The sequence below is a fragment of the Grus americana genome, chromosome 3, assembly GCF_028858705.1.
Source record: "Grus americana isolate bGruAme1 chromosome 3, bGruAme1.mat, whole genome shotgun sequence".
NCBI lineage: Eukaryota > Metazoa > Chordata > Aves > Gruiformes > Gruidae > Grus > Grus americana.
The window spans coordinates 71,588,956-71,608,941 of NC_072854.1; the positions used below are offsets into that span (position 1 = coordinate 71,588,956).

Here is a 19,986-nt window from a genome sequence, read left to right on the forward strand (position 1 = left end):
ATCTCCAAGAAAAGTCTGGCTCAGTCTTCTCTGTGCCCTCCTACTAGTCAGTTCACAACAGCACCACTGCAATCAACTGTTCATTAACTTTGCTAAGTTAAATATTTTATTTCAGAAGCATTTGGATGTTTATAAAATCACCTATACTAATCACATAAGTTTAAATCTTACCATATGTGGAGCACTGATTGTTGCTTGGAAACCTATAAAACAAGAGAATGGAAGAACACGTTGATCGCTGTTCAGATCTTACAAACTTTATTATCTTGATTATAAAATGTAATACCTTAATTGTTGCTCTCATTCAGGGCACTACACCCACCCACCCAAATGGTTACACAGGTACTCTACTTCAGAAGTGAGCTAAGGTACATCATCTGAGAGCTATGCCATGTCAAGTCTAGACAGGAAAAAAAAGATTCTATCCTTGATCTCAGTTACAATGTTCATTTTCTCACTATATTGTCTTAGCTTCATCAAGTATGCTGAATTCAGAAGAGTAATGTCTCCCAGAATAACGTAACACCTTTTTCACTCAGTCCCTATGTAAAAACCTAGAGAGTTTGATGTGGTGGGGATCACAGAACTTCTGGAGCAATAACCTCATCTATTTTGCAAACAGCACACACCTATGAGAAAACATGGAGGAACACTCACCTATATTTGTTTCTGTGGAAATATATAAGATTTTGACTACGTATATTGAAAGATTTTTGAATTTTCCTATACAACTAATAAAATCCTAATACAATTCATAGTTTTCACCACTCACTATTAACGAGGGGCAATCAAGAAAAAAGAAGCTAGTACATTCGTATAATTCATTCTCCTGCCTTGGAAAGATAAAACTGGGGTCTGGATGGGAAACAACTGTCCTATCAGTAAATCTTCCCATTTAAAGCCTATTTTCATACACAGACACAAAAAAAAAATCTCATGTAAAGGTTTAAGAAACTCTGCACTAATCTGAACTGAAGCATTTCTATAAAGAGAGAGACTGTTTCTGACGTAAACTGGATACAAACAATTTCAGTATTTAAACATCAGCTGCACTACCACAAGTTGCTGGTTTAAAAAATAAATACATATTTACACATATCAATATTGAATAAAGAACATCTATCTACTTAATGTATGCAAGTATGACAATTGCATTCCATAACAAGTTGAAACTTAGTTGACAGGTATTGAATAAACTGATAAAGAACTAAACAAGCTTCCAAATTTAAATAATTATGTTTGCATTCTTAACATATACATGACAAGGGCAGTCACAATTATGCAAATTAGAACAATCTCAATCATTTTTACAAGATGCTCTTACCTATAGACTGTGGAGAATCCATATAAGGGTTGTATTTTGCATAGTGGCAACGGTCGGTAGCCAGCATTACTTCAAATACCTTGTCTGATTTGATTATTCCATTTTCTACAAATAAACAAATAAATAAAATTGAAGTCATTGTTTCTCTTCTGCAATGAAAGAGCATGTGAAATACACGGATATATTCCTAATATTGTGAGAAATCATGCTACCTTACCCCCTCTAACACTCTAATCCTCATCATACTAGAATTTAAGCTGAGGTCCATAGACCAAACAATGCTTAAGCCAATGAACTTTGAACGAGACTTTCCCAGCAGTTACAGGTGTTTTTCTGAAACAGTAGAGACCATTTGCAAAGATCTATCCCCTAGAAAAACTCAAGTTCATGCACGTTTGCCATTCCTGAAAACACAGTAAAAAATTGATATTACTCTACACACCAAACATATACTTCATAATTCTAAGAAGCTACATGAGTAATTATTGAAAAATATACAAAAGCAGGTTAGAAATATGGAGCTGCAGCATCCTTGCTCAGTATTTTATATTCAAGATCTGTTTCTCTTTTGTGTTGGCAAAAGAAAAAAAAATACTTTTGTAAAGAAACTCCTACAGAATCCCCCTTATCAATCATGGGATTTGCTTTTGTTTTTTCTTATCTACTACCTCTGTCCAGGATTTAGTTATCCTATATAACAGAGGCTTCAATTCAGAGAGCAAAATAACCCCAAAACGTTTTTTTTTTTTTGCTTTTTGGTCTGAAGACAAAGTGTCAAATAGAACTGCAATAGGAAAATACTACCAAATTATAAAGGAAAAGAACAATTCATTTTTAGAATTATTTCTATAGCTGATAAATCCCTGAAAAAGCATATACTCCCCTCACAGACTACACATATCCTGTGCTTTGACTTAATTTAGAACTGTATACTACAGTTCCAGTTAGAGAAAACTCCTCGTTTCAATGCAAGTTTTTAAATCTGAGGCAGCAGGAATTTGCAGCAGTTCATTAGTTTACTCACTGAGCAAAATTGTACCCCAAAAGAAAACAAACACGCTGGCACTGGCAATATAAGATAGTAAGAAAAAAAGTCGTTTTCCCCTGACCACTTGGAATTAGTTGTATATCAGTTCTGTGAACAAAGCTGTGCTGGTTTTGGCTGGGATAGTTAATTTTCTTCACAGTAGCTAGCATGGGGCTATGCTTGGATTTGTGCTGAAAAGAGTATTGAAAATACAGAGAAGTTTTTGTTACTGCTGAGCAGTGCTTACACAGAGCCAAGGCCTTTGCTGCTTCTCACCCCACCCCACCAGTGAGCAGGCTGGGGGCGCACAAGGAGTTGGGAGGGGACACAGCTGGGACAGCTGACCCCAACTGACCAAAGGGATATCCCAGACCATATGACATCATGCTCAGCATACAAAGCTGGAGGAAGAAGGAAGAAGAGGGGGATGTTCAGAGTGATGGTGTTTGTCTTCCCAAGTCACCGTTACGCATGATGGAGCCCTGCTTTCCTGGAGACGGCTGAACACCTGCCTGCCCATGGGAAGTGGGAAATTAATCCCTTGTTTTCCCTCGCTTGTGTGCGCGGCTTTTGCTTTACCTATTAAACTGTCTTTATCTCAACACATGAGTTTTCTCACTTTTACTCTTCCGATTCTCTCCTCCATCCCATCAGGGGAGAATGAGCAAGTGGCTGCATGGTGCTCAGTTGCCGGCTAGGGTTAAACCACAACAAAAGCATAGAAATAATAAAAAAAATTTAAAAAATATTTTACTGTTAGAGTATCATTAGGTATCACCAAGAAAATAATATCTCTAAAATAAATGTGCGTAAAAAATAATAGAGGCAGGAAAATTAACAAAGCTGATTATAACAAGAGTGAAGAGATAAAGGTTCTGGGGGCAGAGGGGAGGCTGAAAATCAGCAACTGAGAAGCATTCAGGAAAGATCTAAAATAGTGATTTATTCCTTGGGATTGTGTATTGTGCAGATAAATGCATGCATTCTAGAAGCTATAGCTAGCCATCTACTCTTTCCTTTTGTGCCCTGGGGAAAACAACATGCAAAGAATACACAGGTCAAGCTTCCAGCTTGGAAGAACAACTGCAGGGCCCTATGGTAAGGCCGAGAACCTCCACTAGTTTTCAGGGGGCCTTCTCTGTACTGCTGTGACTGCAGGCTTCTTCCAAACCTCTTCTTTCACACTACCCATAATCCGTTTCACCTTTTTACAAAACTCCATGCCTGCCACCTCTCCCATCTACTCCTGTCATCTTTCCACTTGGAGTATCAGTAAGTAAATTAACCTCTCAGAATTTACAGTTTTTATTCTGCCTCCATTCTATTACTTGCGTATTTTACCCATTTTTTCCCCAACTTGTTTAATCAGACTATAAGTGCTCTATGGTAGAGATTGTCTGTGGATGTCTGTGCAAAACAAAGCACAAAACTTTATTTCAGCCAAAGTACATATAACTTGATAAAGTGTGATGCTTACATTGACAGGCAAATGACCAAAAAAATTGAAAACAGTAGCTACTAATATTCTACAAATTCTGAGCATTCAGGATGCTCTAATTCAGCAAACACTCCTGAGATTTGCCAACTGTTGGACTGCTTTTGATTAGCGTCATCTTTTTTATCAGTACACAAGAAGTTAAGCTACACATACTCAGAATCCCCCGCAGAACTAGGGGGAGAAGCTGGATCTCGCGACTCAGCCATGTACTTCAATTACTGAATAATGCTCCCTCTTGATAAAAAAATACACCCTCTCAGCTATGAACGTGGAATTACAGAGTATTGCATTATGCCCCATAGATTAAGTCTGCTTTTCAAATTTCCTTATTATTCAATGGAGACCACAACAATTTTTAGGTGGGAATTAAGACAAGCAATCAAGTTCTAAACAGTAAAGTCAATATTGACTTTGTAGCATTTTTTTCTGTGTTGATAACAAAAAGAATTTTTCTTAATTTTATGATTGAATATAGAGAAACACAGCAACTGAAAGGTACTGAACTCCAATGAAAGTCCTTTCCTTCCTGCAGCAGTCAATCCCAAGACAACCGTCAGGATCTTTATTCTATCTGGAACAAATCTCTGTCAGATTCTGAATGAAGTCCAGAAAATAAGTATATCCCCTAAAAAAACCCCAATAATAAATGTTTACATTGCAAAGATGACATTCTAATTTCATGCCATCTCTAAGTGCCAAAAACCCAAGACAATCAATAGTAAATTACTTATTAATAAAATGCCAATGCAAAACATTTTCTACATCTTAAAAGGAAGCTATATTTTGCAGGAAAATATTTCACAATTAAATGTATATAGGTTGATTATCCTTTCCAATGTTAACGTGCACAGAAGACTCCTTGAGGAGACTGCTGGGTTTCAGGACTCTGATGATCAGTACTGCAAACAAATCAGATATTAAACTATAAAGTGTTTACAAGCAAAGGCTAATACACAAACGCACTAACTTACAGCTTAAAATCAAAAGTAAACTCTGTTTATTAGTTAGATCAGCACAACTCCTAAGCTTCAAAGGGATGAAGTCAAAAAGTAACCACTTAAGAGTGGAGCACGGCCTGCAAAGTTCAAGAATTACTCTGTGCAGCGGCTGTGGCAATGACAACTTGACATAATTGGAGCATGTTTTGAAAACTCACTCTGTTCTGCTTCTTTTCCACAAATAACACCATGAAAACAGGAAAAGAGCTCAGAGAGCAGGCCTTGGATTTGAAGGTGGAAATATACCACTGTTGAATGTAACCTGGGAAACTAGGCAGTTGGCTGTCAGAGAGCAAGGGGGGGGGGGGGGGGGGCGGGAAGAGCTAAGGTCTGAAAAGACACCATGGACTTGCAACAAGTAAATAATCTATCTTTTTATTTAGCAACAAATGCATTACTGAATTGCTTATCTTTCAAAAGAACTGCTTACATCAGTGATAGTATCTTGACTGTTGATCAAACAAGTTTCCAACCAAACCATAAAATAGTAGCAGTCAACATTTACACCAACACTAGCTTCCAGATCAGAAAAAGGATGTCTCATTGCCACATGATAAAATCCATCACACAAGCTTACTATACCAACTATAAACAGCTATTCAAACACCTCCTGTCACTGGCTTTACATAAACAACATGCTCATGCAGATCCCAAAACCATTTACTGTGTGACTATTTCAGCATCCGCATAGTTCAGTTTCTCCCCAGATTATTTTGTCCATAACCACTGCAGAGCACTTCACTTAAGATGACTTTTCAGCACAACAGTGATATTTTAGAATCATATTGAGGTCTTAAAGCATCATGCAAAGCACATACAGCTCTGTGTTACAAAAGATGAAATCAAGTAGATTAAAATGACAAATGACAGTTTCCAGATGTCTCCATCCGACCCACACAAACAGCCAGCAACTTTCAAGAGGAAAGTGGGCTGGAACAGAACCACATCTTGATTTTCAAGCAATGTGAAGTTAGTAGGTTTTAAGCAGCTGATGAACTCATGTTTTTAAGGTCAGGGCCTTTTTGTGTGGGGAGAGGAAGGAAAAAGATGGGAAAGAAAGCAATTCAGTTAATAGCATTTTATTTAAGTAATGAGCATAGGAAGATTTCACCGTAAACCATGAACACAAAGAAAGCACTTTGAACAAGAAGTGATGGATCAGCATCCCAAGATCCAATAAAGGACACTGACCCTAAACCATACAAAGCTCTTTGTGCTAAGGAAAATGAAAGTAGGTGTTTGCAAACAAGTGGTTTTTAAACTGCTCATACATACAAGCCTCTTGTGCTTTGCTGATAATTTCAGAGTATCTGCCTCAAAACGCTAAGCTGCACATCTGTTATCACTATGATTTGGATTCACAGTAACACATTATTCAAACAGAATGTTGCATACAACTAACTGGAATTAGTTGAGAGTCTGTTGTTCAGATACACAATGACAGAAAGACTGAGGACAGTATGGGTCCATCAGAACTAATCTTAAGAGTCCAGAAATGAAGCACAAAAATCAAATCCCATGAAAATTCCAAAAGGGCAGAAATAATAATAAAAAAATAGTATCTAAAAAAATAGTATCTAAATGCTACTCAAAACATGCAGAGATAAAACCACACGGGAACCAAAAGCTAGCTTCAACACAACAAACTCATATACAGCCTCAAGACTCAGTTAAATACACTCTTACCCTCCAAAATTTCACTTCTACTTTATGGGAGTACTCCTTCCCTATTTAATAATGATCACCTCCAAAAACAATCTGTCCATTTTGGTATAATGGATAAGAGCTCTCTAGTAATTTTCATGTATCTGAAAGTCTGCAGATGACTAATTTAGGCATATTTAACCACAGTTTTATTGCTCCTTCATACTGCAGACCAATGTTGCAAAGTTAGTATTAACCATTTTCTTCTCTGGGGGTGGAAAAAGGAATGCTAGTTCTTTGTTCAGAGTCATACAGTGAATATTTTTATCATAAAAGCCATCCATAATGTACTCACATTTATTGAGCTGGTTATGTTGATTTTGTCTAAATCTATATCAGCAGCTGAGTGAAGAAACTTTTGGGAGTACATGAAAACTTTAAGGTTGGGTTCAGCCTGCAAGAACACAGAACTGCACTTTCCAATGAGCTTTAACGCCTGTGTGCAGATGAGGGAGACTTCACCTCTGAGCACATCTTGATCTCTCTATGGTTGAGAGGGCTGAACTTCACTTACAAATCACATGGAATGTCAAAACTGAAGAGCTGGATACAAAGCAACAACCACCATCAGTAATAAGTAAAAACTGTTGCAGAGGTTAAGGTAAATTTAGTTGGATAAGACAGATAGATAATCAACTCTCCTCAAAGTAAGGCTTGCAGCAAGACTGTTTCAATAGCTTTAGCAGATCTTTAAAGAAAGGCAGATGCTGCACATATTACACCTTACTGAGCAGATTCCATGCATCAACTTTGCTGATCTGTTTTCAGAAAAGCCAATGCTGTCGAGACCAGCAGCCAGACCACATGAACGGTCAGTTCCACTAAAACAGGCATTAGTACTATGCAAAAGCTGAGGAGGATCAAGAGATCAGCAAAACATAACCCCAACTCTTAGGACAAAATGACATAAAGCTGTCATACTAGCAGAAATAAGGAAGAATTTCTAAAGTTATATTTGTCTGACCATTTCTTTTAGATTTCAACAGTGCAAGCATTTAAAACTATTTTGTACTCAAGTCCAATGTTGCAGTAATCAGGCTCTGAAGTCTCAAACCATAACTCACAAGTCATCCAGTCCAGGAGAGATGTTATTCCAAAAATTTACTGGTCTCAACTTCTGAAAGAGTTTACTCCATTTTTGCCAAAATTTTGTAAATTAAATCAAAATTAAAAACATGAATAAAATTAACCTCATATTGTAACAGTCTTAAGAAAAAACTTCACTTAAAAAGTGTTATCATAACACTAACAAACATGACTTCAAGGTATTACAGTCACAGAAACAATCATTCAGAAGAACACAAACATTATGCATTTCTTTCCAAGCTCTTAGTACTACATCAGGGTGAAATAAACAGTAGCATTAAAAGAAAAGCTTGGAGTTATACTGAAACTAAAACATATGAGATTCCCTATTTTTAACATGCCCACAAGCAAGGGTAATCACCTGTAAGGGACAGATTTGCATAATTATTTCCATTTTACTATGGATTATTAGGCAGCTTAAGACTACCAGAAAAAAAAAATAGTTTTATGCCTTTAAACCCAACCAGGAAAAAAAATTAAAAAAAAAAATCAACCAAACAACTAACCATTTTTAAATTAAAATGACTGATTATAAAGTGTTGTAATATAAGTACACAACCAAAAACATGTCCTCTTTTTTTCCTAGATGACTGAGGACTTGGACTTTGTTGTACTGAATTTTGGGGTGGTTGTGGGAAAGAATGGGTATGTTTTTAACATTACATCAACACCTTGTCTAACATTAAGGGAAAAAAATACACCACCCCCAAAGAACCAGTTAAGAACACAATTTATTTTGTTCATCTTTAAGCAGCAGCTCCTGGAATACTACCCAATCTTTCTTTTTTGCATCATCTGCCAACAATTCACATAGTTGGTTATGTCTCTTAACCCTAGCGCCTCGCACTGCAGGGCAGTATCCAATAACACAAGAGCAGGTCTCATTCTCTGCCTGACAACGCTGACAAGATTTGAGTTTCTTGTCTGCCCCTTGCCAGAAATTCTCTACCATGGGGGTAGCCATGAGCTCTTAGTCGTAATGATGTGATGAGCCTTCTGTGAGGAATGCCTCTGTAATATTCAATCCAGTTGTTACTGATTTTATCCTTCTCAAAGTTGGAAATTCCATGGCCCGGGGATAGAAGTTTAGTCCAATTCACAAATTCCTGTCTTTACCAGTTACAGGGCCACGGAAAAATAACTTTTGGAGTGGGTATCTCCCATTCTGAGACTGGTTCCTCATGGCCTACTTCCTCTGAAACCACCATGACCGCTCTAGGGTCCCAAATAGATGGAATTTTATCCTTATCTCCTCCTGCTGCAATTCATAATCTTTCAAATTCTTTCTCAATACCCTCTTGCCAAATGACTGCTCTTATTGTCTTGTCCAAAGAACACACAATTCTGTGTAGTCTTTGAGCATGTACACTAGGGATCAGCCCCAAGAGTCTAGCAATACCCAGGCCTCCATCCCAAGTGCTGGAATACAGGATTGCATCACAGGTACATGCTGGTAGATGTAGCCATTCCTTGACAACAGCTCAAATTGCCAAATCAAGGGTTTCCAGGTACATAACTTTTACACCAGCCTGCTCTGTTAAATCAATCACAGAATAGCATATCCTTTCAATACGTCAACTTTCTGAAATGTCTTCAACAAACCTTCCCAACCCATTGTAACCACCTCTTCACTGTTTCAAGTAGTTCTGGTTTTGATATTCCAGCCCATGGGTCAATACATAGGCTGAGGTACTTTTCAGAGCTATCAGGTTCACTGATATTGAGGGGTGTGCTGTTAATCATCCATGGAGGACAAGCATTGGTCATATATGAATCTTTCGTAGGCTTGACATAACTTTTGTGACAGTTTAGATTATTAGATGAGGAAGAGAAAAGAGTACAGCAGGAAACAAGCCCACAGATGGTTAAAAACATTATGCAGCACTTTAGCCAGAGTGAATTCACCTTCATGAAATGTGGATTCAAAAGCATGTATATGTGGTTATAACACCATTGGCACAACGTGATCAGAGAAATAAGCAAAGAAAGATTGTCATATGGCAGTATACCATATTGATTGGAGGAGAGAGAGAGAGAGGTGTGATAAGGAAACTTAATTAACTTTGATGGACTGTGAATTGGACAGGGACCAATTTTTCAGTTCTGCAGGTGGAGAAAAAAAGCTGATTTCTAACATGTTGGCGTGTAAAATAACAGGAGTTGGCAAGAGCTCAAGTATAAAAGACAGAAGGAGATCAAAATGACCCAATAACGAGATGAGAGAACAGTGGATAACTGAAGATAAAGAGAGAGGGGGAAAAAAAGATACAGATTTAGCATCCAAAGCTCTTCAATCAAGCAACATAACAGTAAATAAGTCACTAATTATCCAGTCTTTTCCTGCTTTCTCAGCATCCCTATACAGTAAGTTATAACAAAAAGAAACTCCAGTCACAGTTATGTATTTAAACACAGTCAATTATTTCTACGTTTAGCATGATTTCTAAACCTACAGTAACCTGCATTTAGATAATTTCCTAGAATTGTTGTCTGCTAAAAGATCTTAAATTAAGTATTTTTAGGGGGAAAGTTTCCTCAAGTTTAAAGGCACACGTTCAACTATTTTCAGTAAGGAAGAAGCAAAGACTGAAATAATTACTTTGTAAAGGTGAAAAATATTTTTTTTAAATAGCTCTAATGGTGGAAGAATCAAACATTCAGATTAAAAAAGCATTTTTTAAAATGAGAATTAGTTTTGAGAATCACTGCAAAATAAAGTAGCTGTTTCCTCGTGGAAACAGCACATTCAAGGACAGCACTTCTGTTGTGAAGAAGAGAGTGCATTTTAAGCAAGTTTATTTTGCATATGTCATAAATTGTGCATCTATGATGCCTCAAATTAACGGTGCAAAAACATGTTTACAATGCAACAAGCAGCTAAAAATCAAAACAACAAAACAAGAAGTCACACGACATTCTTCAGTCACTTGTCTCTAAGTACACACTGAAAAATTTGCAGAGTTCCACGGCCCTCTTCATTTGTTTGTCCCTTTTAAGACATGAAAGCAAAGACAAGACTTGTAAAGAATACTTGCCAAAATTTGCATGCAAATACACAAAAGCACTTATCACTGCTCTAACACACCGATTGTTACCTTTATAGAAAAGTTAATTCTATCGTTAAGGCAAAAGAGCAATGAGCATATGTTAATACAGTTTCATTAAATCAGAGTGCTTTATTGCCACAAAATAGAAGAGTTAGTAACTGTCAATAACAAATTACAATGAAGAATAATCTTTATAGCTGCTTTAAAGGAAAAGAATATGTAGCCTACAGGAGTTTTCCATTGATGTTTTCATTTGGAAGCAAAAACAGTTTAAGAAGCTCCCATTCTCCCCAGCCCACTCATACCTATATCAAAGTTCACTGCTTCTCTAACCACAATAGTACAACAGCTTATACATATTGAGGAGTTTAAACCTTGATGTTTCGCAAGGGGAGCGTAATGAGAAAGTGACCCAGTCTCACAACACAGCCTCCCTCACAAGCAGTTCTATAAGAACAGCGAAGTATGTCTAAGGGCAGGAGCAAGAACCTCTTAACCAGGCTTTGCTGCAGAAGAAAACACTGTATCACTACAACATGCATTATTTCCTTTATTTTCATTTATGCAAATTACACACAAAACAAACACTCAGACAACATCAAATTAACCTCATCTGCCTTGCGCTCTTACTTCTAGAATAAAAATGCCAGAACTGCTATGCTACTTAGCTGGTTTCACAGAGGAAAAAAGTTAAAGTACATTGAGGGATCTACTACTCGAAATGATTTCTCTAGAACATTTTAGGCTTTCTGTAACCAATGATTTTTAAGTTTGTTAAAAACTTATCCGAGAGAATTATACATCATATGAAATGGTACTTTCTTCTAAGCTTGTTCCCAACTTCAGCAACAAAGTATCATCTTACCTGGCGAACTCCTATTTAAAAGTTATGGTCTTAATCCTGCAACTGCTCTGCACTGATAAAGCCCTACACCATCACTGGAGTTCCACCGAGGTGAACACCACAATTTTACTGCAACATTAAAAGCCTCTGTGCCTTTGCAACATTTTATTTCCAATCCATTATTTAAGACCCCTCATAATATTTTGACATACACGTGCAAAATGGAGGGGGGGGGAAATTACAGACTGTAATTTTCCAAGTAATTACCATCATTGTATATTTTGAGATTACAATATTAAACACTTCTAGTTTACTTTCCTCTTCCTATACTACTATTGTTGTGTACTAACTATAACGGTTTTTAGCTTTTTCATTACTATTCTTCCCAAAGCCCTAAAGAGTTCCCATGCATTGAAAAATGCTGCCATTGTTTTAATCAACAAAGAAAGCAGTTTTGCCTTCAGGTTCTCAGAGCCATAGACAATTCTGGCAATAAAAACTTTTTGGATATATTTTGGAGCTTGACATTCATTTTTACATCAGAAAGTTTTCCCCTGCTGTGTAAGGAAACAGAATTTCACTAAAACAGTATTTCTAGTCCTTACAGTTCCAAATAAAACAAACAAAGAAAGAAGTGCACTGCAACTCTGTAACTAGAGAAGTTATTATTTATTTGTTAAACGGGCAGTTTTTACAGTGAAACTGAAAGTCACTTCAGCATATATTGCCCTACTGGATGAAAGACTTGGCAAAAGAAAATGCTGGAAAAGACCACAGCACCAGAGGAACTAACATAACCAGACTGGAGAAAGCAACAAGGATGATTCTCCTATGTCTCGAAACTAACAAGGAGGGCAAACAGGTGAAGTTGTCTGTGGTCTTGCAGCATCACTAAAATAGGAGACAAGTGCCACAATACAGGCTCCAAATCCACATCCTTTTATGTCTAGGACACAGAGACACAGACTTGGAGGAAGGGAAAGACCAGGAGTAAAGAAAACAGACACTACAAGTGTATCTAATACAGATTAATCTGAGGCTAATATGAAAAATGGAAGCTCTGAATAGAGGTGTTATCACCCCGTCCTCTCAGCCTGGATCACATGTAAGTGACCCTGAAGACTTGCACCGAAGTACACTGGTGAGGAGCACCCGCCCAATACCTTCCACATGCAGCACGGGGACAGCACAAACCTTCGGTAAGGACAAGAAACGCCAAGTCCCGGGCAGTCACCGGAAAGCTTGGTGACAGCATGAATCTCTACCCTCGCCAGCTCCACTCCTCTCCCAGCAGTCCTAGCCCACCTCTTCGAAAGGAGCAACTCGGGACTAGGGCCAAAAGCATTCGGACCTCACGAGTGGAGGCCACACGCCACTTTCACCCAACAAAAGCAACCTCGGCCTCTTCGGCGCGGTTCCCAACCCCGGGCAGCTCTCACTGCCTTTAGCTAGGGCCCGAAGGATGGTCGATGCCCGCCCGCCCGCCCTGTGAGGGGACTCGGGGCACCGCCCCCACCTCCTCCCGCCCGGCGGCCGTGCTGACCCGGCAGAGGCGGCCGGAGCGAAGCCAGAGGGACGCCGAGCCCGGTGCGTGCGGAAGATCACGGGCCCTCCAGAGCTGCCGCCACGGCCCCGCCTCAGCTCGCACAACAGCGTTGCGGGCAGGCGGGGACAAGGCGGCGGGAACGGGGCCGGGGAAGGGGGGGGAGGCGACGGGCTGACAACAGCCGCGGCCGCCGCACAGCGCTTCCCCTTCGGGACCGCCACGGGCGCCGCCCCTCCCGCCGCATCTCCTCCCGCAACAACAGCCCAGCCCGCCCTGCGCCAGCGGCCGCCGCCCTCCGCCCGGCTGCGGGACGGCGGGTGCGCTCGCCGCGCCCTCCCGGGAGGGACCCGGACGGACACCCAGACACACACCCCCCGGCTGGGCGCCGCCTTCGCCTCCTCCCCCCGCCGGCACTGCTCCTTGACAGTTGGCGGCTGGGCGGGCACCGCGGGAATGCGAAGTGCGTGCGGCCGGTAACGGTCACCCCGCAGCTGAGGCGAGACGGGCCCCGCCCGCCGGCGCCCCCCGCCCCGGACTCACTGCGGAGGTTGTGGATGAGCTCGGAGTGGCTGGCGCCTCCCGACTTCCAGGCCATCGCTAGACACACTCTGCGGAGCAGGTACAGAGCCGCCTTCAGCGCCGCGACTGCGCACAGCAGCTTCCCCAGGAAGGACACAACCTCCAGCGCCGACACAGGCGCCGCCTCCTCGCCGCCTCCTCCTCCTCCCCCCCCCGCCGCCGCCGCTGCGGCTGCCGCGCGCCCGCCGAGGGGAGGGGCCACGCGCCCACCGCCCCGCGCGCCCGACATTCTCCGGCCGCCGCCGCTGTCGCCGTTCCGCCGGCCCGCGCTGACCCCCGCGCATGCGCGCCCATTGCCCCCGGGGGCGCGCGTGAGGAGATCCCCGCGCGCGGGGGGGGGGGTGCTCTGCAGCCCCCCCGTCGGGGGCCGTTCCCCTCCCTCCCGCCGATGTGTGGACGTTGCGGGCGGAGGGGAGAGCGGTCGGGTCGCCCCTGCGCTGCTCCGGCAGCCCGCGCGGGGGGAACCGGCCTCCCCCCCAACTCCCCCCGCGGTCGCAGTAGCACCGTGAACACCCGGTAACACACGAGCGCGTGGCCGTCGCATGGCGCTGGGGGCGCCGAGAACACATTTTGACCAAGCCACGGTGCCGGTAGCGCTATCCTGAGCCCAGCCGCCCGGGCCCGGGACCCAAGCCGGCTCCCTTCCCTCCGCCGCGGCTGCAGCTTGCGGCGCCAGGCGCGCGGGCTCGGCGGCTGCTCCCGGATCGCGGGTTTGGTTGCAGGGGCCGCGGATCCCGCGCTAGCGGCGTTGGGTCGGGCCGGGTCTGTGAGCTTACGAGCTCCGTTAATGAATGAGGTAGCGAAACGGCACGTCAGTACTTCTCCCTCCCCCCAGTTTTGGCCGCTTTCGTGAAAGGAGCCGGCACACGCCGCGTACAGAAGCTGGAGGGCAGCTGGAGCTGCGGGACCCGACCGGGACCCAGCCTGCCGGTCACGCTGGCACCGCCGCCACCCACCACAGGCCCCCGTAGCGGCCCGGCGCGCGCCTCGCCGCCCTTGCGACGCAGCCAATTATCGCCGTCCCGCGGCGCGGCGTTTTGCATGGGGCGCGCCTATTGGCCGCGGCCAGCCCGCGGGGGCCAGGCCTACGTGTTGGAGGCTGCCATTGGTCAGCTGGCGCGCCCCTGCCCCGGCGGCCCGGGAGGTGCCCCCGAAGCGGCAGTCGCTGCAGGGGGGGGTGAAACGGCGGTGGGCTGCCGGGGGAAGGGAGGTGTGACTGAGCACCGGGAAACAGCACAAACAATGGGGAGGGATGGAGGAGAATTGGCACCTGCGTGTATGGCTAAAGGCTGCCAGAGTACCAACGATCTGTTACTAGTGCGATGCTGTTGTAAAATAAAGGTACAAATTAAAATTATTTTTAAAAGGCGTCTAGGTCATGAAATCAGTAGCTCAGAATGTAATAAATGGCAAACGGATACATCCGATGTGGCCTTTACTCTGTCCCAGCGTAGGCACACGATGAAGTAGCAATCTTAAGGGGAAAGTAGCAACTCGGGTTCCTCCCACAGCCTGTAGCATAATGCAGAAAACTATGTAATTAATTTCCTACAGTCATGTGGTATCCCTGGGCACTCCCTAAACTCCTTAATGATTAATTTTACCACCAATATTCATTTGCCACCTGTTATTTATATGTGTTTCTATTGTTTTTAAGGGAAAGCAAATTCCATGATTGCAGACAATTTCGGGGAACCTACTGTCAGTGCTGTGACTTTTGCATTTGTGCCCCCTTCTGGTCCCTGTGAAACCAGCTTCCACACACCCAGGACTGCAATTTTACAGCGTTTCCTCTCTTAACCAGGCGCAACCATGCAGGTACGTCATCTACTTGTTAGCAGACAGCACGGTTTTCAGTTCTTTTCTTTTGAAACATGAGAACAGCGATACATAACGATGAACAGATAGGCCCTATCACTAGTACGTTGTATAAATATTAGAGAAAACAAGGTATCATCCAGCAGATATAAATTCAAATATTATACTGTTTCTTAAAAGCATTCCTGATATGAGGACACACACAGCCTAACATACCACCATGGGAGACACAGATATCGTCTTCTGTGCAAGAAACCATCCTGGGAGGAATGAACCTGTTCCAGTTCCACACAACGCATATACTCCATCCCATCATTGCCGGTTCAAGTGAAGAAAATGAGGCGAAGGTGGGAATCTGCTTTTCTGGCTAGCAGTCAGTCCAGGGCAAGTCTGGCAGTTGCCCAATGCATACACCAGGTCCCATCCATAGACTTCCCAGACCTTTCCCATCCAGTTCTTTTAATCCTGGAGACAGATCCACTGCTTCATTCTGTATTCTCCATCTAACTTCTCCTAAGCATGATCTGGCAACCGCTCTACAGTCTGTGAGAGACTCCCAGCCTGCCCCAGAATATAAAAGGTCTCCCTGTTATATCCAGTGGGCTGGGAGAGAAGGAAAGAAGCCATGGAGTTAGAGGAATTCCCAAAGGGCAGCAAATACAGAGAACAGACAGACATTGTAAAAATACACACACAAAAATACTTCATTGTTTTAAATGCAAAAGACATTTTCTGTTGTCAGATGCAAGCAAACTGCTTTGCTCTCACATAGAGAGGTCGTTGGCAAGAAACTAGCTGGCCCATGTTTAAAAGCATTCCATGGATACTTACCCCCTTGGGAGACCAGAAACACAAGAGAAACCATTTACATATAAACTGACACTGCTTACCAGGACCAGCTTGAATTAGGGTTAAGCTTGTCATAGAGCACAGAGAAAGAGCCCACCTTTATCTCCTAGGAACATGCAGACTTGCCCAGGCGCTTTCTGACTGAATGTACCTATTGTCCATCTGTTGGCTACATTCTTGGCATGACTATTCAGAGAATGACAAGAACTAAGTGTAAGCCTTCCTAAGCGATATCTGGGGTGTCTTGGATGGATACCAGGCATGTGTGAAGGAAACCGCATTGGCTCTGCAAGTTTCCAGGAACTTTAAGACAAGCCAAGTTGCCTCAAAGGGCCCTGAGAAACTAACATGCACCCACAGTGGCAGGACGCACCCATTCGTGCAGTAAACAAACATGAGAGTCCTTAGCTCTTTCTGCTCTATAACACCAGGCCATAAGTCCATTGTTTAAACTTAAGAGAATATCTGTTAAGATAAAACTAAAAGGAACATAGACATTCTACACTAGAGTAAAAGACAAGCAGAAACAATAATAAAAAATGTTTTCCAGCCATCATCGTTCACATGGAAACTCTCCATCTGCTCTGATACTCAGCATTCCTGTATCCTCTTCCCCCTCACTTGTCCAAATCAGCACAAGCACCTTGGTCCCTGGATGCCCACTGTCAGTTGCAGACACCCACATCTTCCACAGGTACAGCCATCTCCCTAGCCCTTCCAGGGAGCTGGTGCATGGACAGCCCTATTAGGGAAGAGGCATGGGAATGCCAGCAGCCAGAGTGGGCTGTCACTTGATTGTTCTGACATGGAGATCCCAACTAATTTTAAGCACATGTCAGATCTCTCTCCTTTTCCGCACACGCACCCACATCTCAATCCCTTAGCAGTACTTACAAACATTTATATATAAACCCCTCCATGCTACTATTTCTGTTTCATCCCTTCCCTCCCACCTCAAGAACCCATTAGATTTTTAATTTTTTTGTAATTTAAAAAGCATATGAAAAGTTGATCATCACTGTCTAATCCCATCTGCTTCTGCATATACATACCACAATCAGAAATTTCCTTGTGAAATGTTCCTGCTGAACTTTTCCTCAGTTATGTCCCAAGCCCCACATTAACTGGTTTCTACACCTACAGTCACTCCTGTCCCTGCCTTCATTCTGTTTTTAACTTAATCACTCTCCTTCATCTAATTTCTTTTCCTGTAATCTCAAGCCATTTTGGTGTGTGCCTTCATTTTGTATTTCCACTTCAGAAGTTCACATTATTTTGAACTCGGCATCCCTCTTTTCCCAGCCCTGCACTCAAAGAGGAGGTGAGAAGAACCCAGGCATATCAGTGACTCTGTGTTAGGGAGCCGCAGGACTGGGACCACTCCGTGAGAGAAGGTGAGCCTGGAGCCAGGGATGACAATGCCACACAGCAGGACGCTATCCCACCGTGTCCGAGCAAGGCAAGCAGAGCAGGGCTGGGAACAGTAAATGGTTTTGCCATCAAGCAAAGTGACAAGTCAGGCCCCAAGTCAAGCCAGGCACCAAGTCAGGGACGTGGCTGGACACAGGCCCTGCTACAACACAGCTCAGGCCAGGAGCAGGTGCCTCAGCCCAGGTAGGAGCCGCAGGTGAGGGCAAGTAAAGGCTTATGAACGCAGCCAGGGCCCTGGCACTCTGCTCTTCATTCTGCTCTGCAGTACCCTGCACAGCAACAGCGCTTGTTCAAGAGATGGAACTGGGCACAACTCCAGGAGTTATGACCAGCAGTAAATACGGCATCTCCAAATAACTTTCTTAAAATATTGTTGAACGATAATTGGAAGAAAGCAGATTATAAGCAAATAGGGTTCAGAATTAGCTTTATCCTGCCCTAGTACATCCACTGATCTAGTAAATGCCTTCATTCCCAGGCCCCCTAACCTCTGGCAGAGAGGCAGGCATGCTTTCAGTTTTCTTCCCTTTCACTCACACTCCTAGCTTTAGCCACATTTAAGGATAATCCATAGATGCTCCTCGTTGCCTTAGCTAACAGGTTTGGACGCAATACCCAGGGTCAGTTTCATCTAGACATAACGTCCTTTTTGACAACCTCAGAAATATTTGATGAGGCTTATTTTCTCCCAGTGCTTATTTCCTTCTTTTATTTGTTTATTTAAATCTGCTATTACACTGAAAAAAACTTATTAACACAGTACACATCTTTCATAGTGATCAAACACAGAGAATATATTTAAAGGTTTACAGAGCAGCCCTAAATCCATCACAGCTCTCTCCTCCATCACATAACATGCTGCCAACATTTTCTTAAAAAAAAGTGTAAGACAGGGAAGAAAAATTGTGATTCTTCTTTCCCTCTTAATGAAAGGGACACCATCCAAGAGCACAATAGAAAAAATACGCACAGAAATCACAAAGTAACCAACAGAAATATTTGCCTAATAAAATATTTTGATAATCCCAAAGTGTTATCTCTTCCACTTTTAGCTATCTGCTCTGCGGCTGTATTCCGAGGCTGCCTATTGACCTTTCTCACAAGTGTTATGAGAATTAGCTGAAAATACCCTTGCAGTTGACAGTGACTTGCAGGATTGCTGTTAGCAGCTTAATACAGGGCACCAGAGGTATTGGCTACTGTATAATAATAATGCTACTGCGGCATGCAACAAAGCTGGTTTAAGACTTGCAGTATAGCAGACTACAATGGCATCCAGCTTTTTGAATATGCTCAGTGTTGGATTCTGCTGTATAATTATGAAAAAAAAAAAAAACCAACCAAAAAACCCAAACAACTATTCCTCACAACTGAAGTTCAAATGATGCATAAAGCATATAAAATATCACTGATTTGGTATCACATCTGAAGGATTACAAAACGGCATAGCAGACTTGATGAGGAACTCAAGAATGCTGTATAGAAAAACCGTGACAGATGGCTTGGCAGGCAAACTGCAGTGACATGGGTGAAAGTTTGGCCAAGCCACTGCTGCTAATGCTGTTAAGTCCACCTGACAGAACCTCACAGAGCGGGCAGCTGCAGCTTTGAAAAAAATGCAGCAGAAAACCAGGTTGTACAAGTAGGAAGGTGCTTGTGAAAGTCCCTTACTGCACTGCAGTGACTGGACAGATAGTCCCATCTGAAATGACCACATAGCTATGTCAGCCTTTAGCTCATTTTACAACTAACCTCTGAACTTTTTATTGCACAGTTGCTTAGGTCTCAAGTGAAATGTGATAAAGGAAGTACATGTGTGTTCATTCGATTTAATATGCTATTTGGGACACAAAAAAAATATTATTGTACTTCTTTCTGTACAGGTAGCAATCTGACAGAGAGAGGAGTATCACTTGCAGATACTTAAAAGCACATCTAGACCAGAGATGATTACTTGCTGTAAAAGTCACTGATTTTGAGAAAATAAAAGTTGACGACCTTGCAAAGATGATACATATGGGTGACATTATGAGGGGAAGACAGCCCAGCAGAGCAGACAGGTAAATACCTGGCAAATTTACTTCTTTCTTTATTCCTTCCTCTCCGGACCCGATGCTGCAAATAAGGCCTGGGCGCTACGCACCCGTTCAGCGGCTGGCTGCCCGTGCCGGCGAGGCCCCAGCTTGCAGCGGCAGGGCAGGGAACCCCCCGGCCCCTGCAGGGCGTCGCGCCGTT

The 19,986-nt window shown here is 42.9% G+C and overlaps 1 protein-coding gene and 1 long non-coding RNA gene across 5 annotated transcripts in view; one reads left to right on the forward strand and one right to left on the reverse strand.

Annotated features, from left to right (window-relative positions):
• PCMT1 (protein-L-isoaspartate (D-aspartate) O-methyltransferase) overlaps window positions 1-13,899 on the reverse strand; it is a 35,665-nt gene extending 21,766 nt beyond the window's left edge. For both annotated transcript variants that reach the window (XM_054819729.1, XM_054819731.1), the window contains exons 1-3: window positions 13,615-13,899; window positions 1,325-1,429; window positions 172-203 (exon numbers count right to left, since the gene is read on the reverse strand). In XM_054819729.1, the coding sequence (XP_054675704.1) occupies window positions 172-203; window positions 1,325-1,429; window positions 13,615-13,882 (405 nt within the window). In that variant the 5' untranslated portion in view covers window positions 13,883-13,899. The remainder of the gene's footprint in view (window positions 1-171; window positions 204-1,324; window positions 1,430-13,614) is intronic.
• Window positions 13,556-19,804, forward strand: LOC129204209 (uncharacterized). Of its 3 annotated transcripts, none has more exons than XR_008576299.1 (4): window positions 13,556-13,693; window positions 15,311-15,471; window positions 15,652-17,714; window positions 19,635-19,804. It is a non-coding gene; the product is annotated as an uncharacterized LOC129204209 (long non-coding RNA). The 3 variants fall into 3 exon arrangements; XR_008576300.1 differs by lacking the exon at window positions 19,635-19,804 and having other exon boundaries at window positions 15,652-17,014; window positions 17,623-19,463; XR_008576298.1 differs by lacking the exon at window positions 19,635-19,804 and having other exon boundaries at window positions 15,652-19,463.
• The last annotated feature ends 182 nt before the right edge of the window (window positions 19,805-19,986 follow it).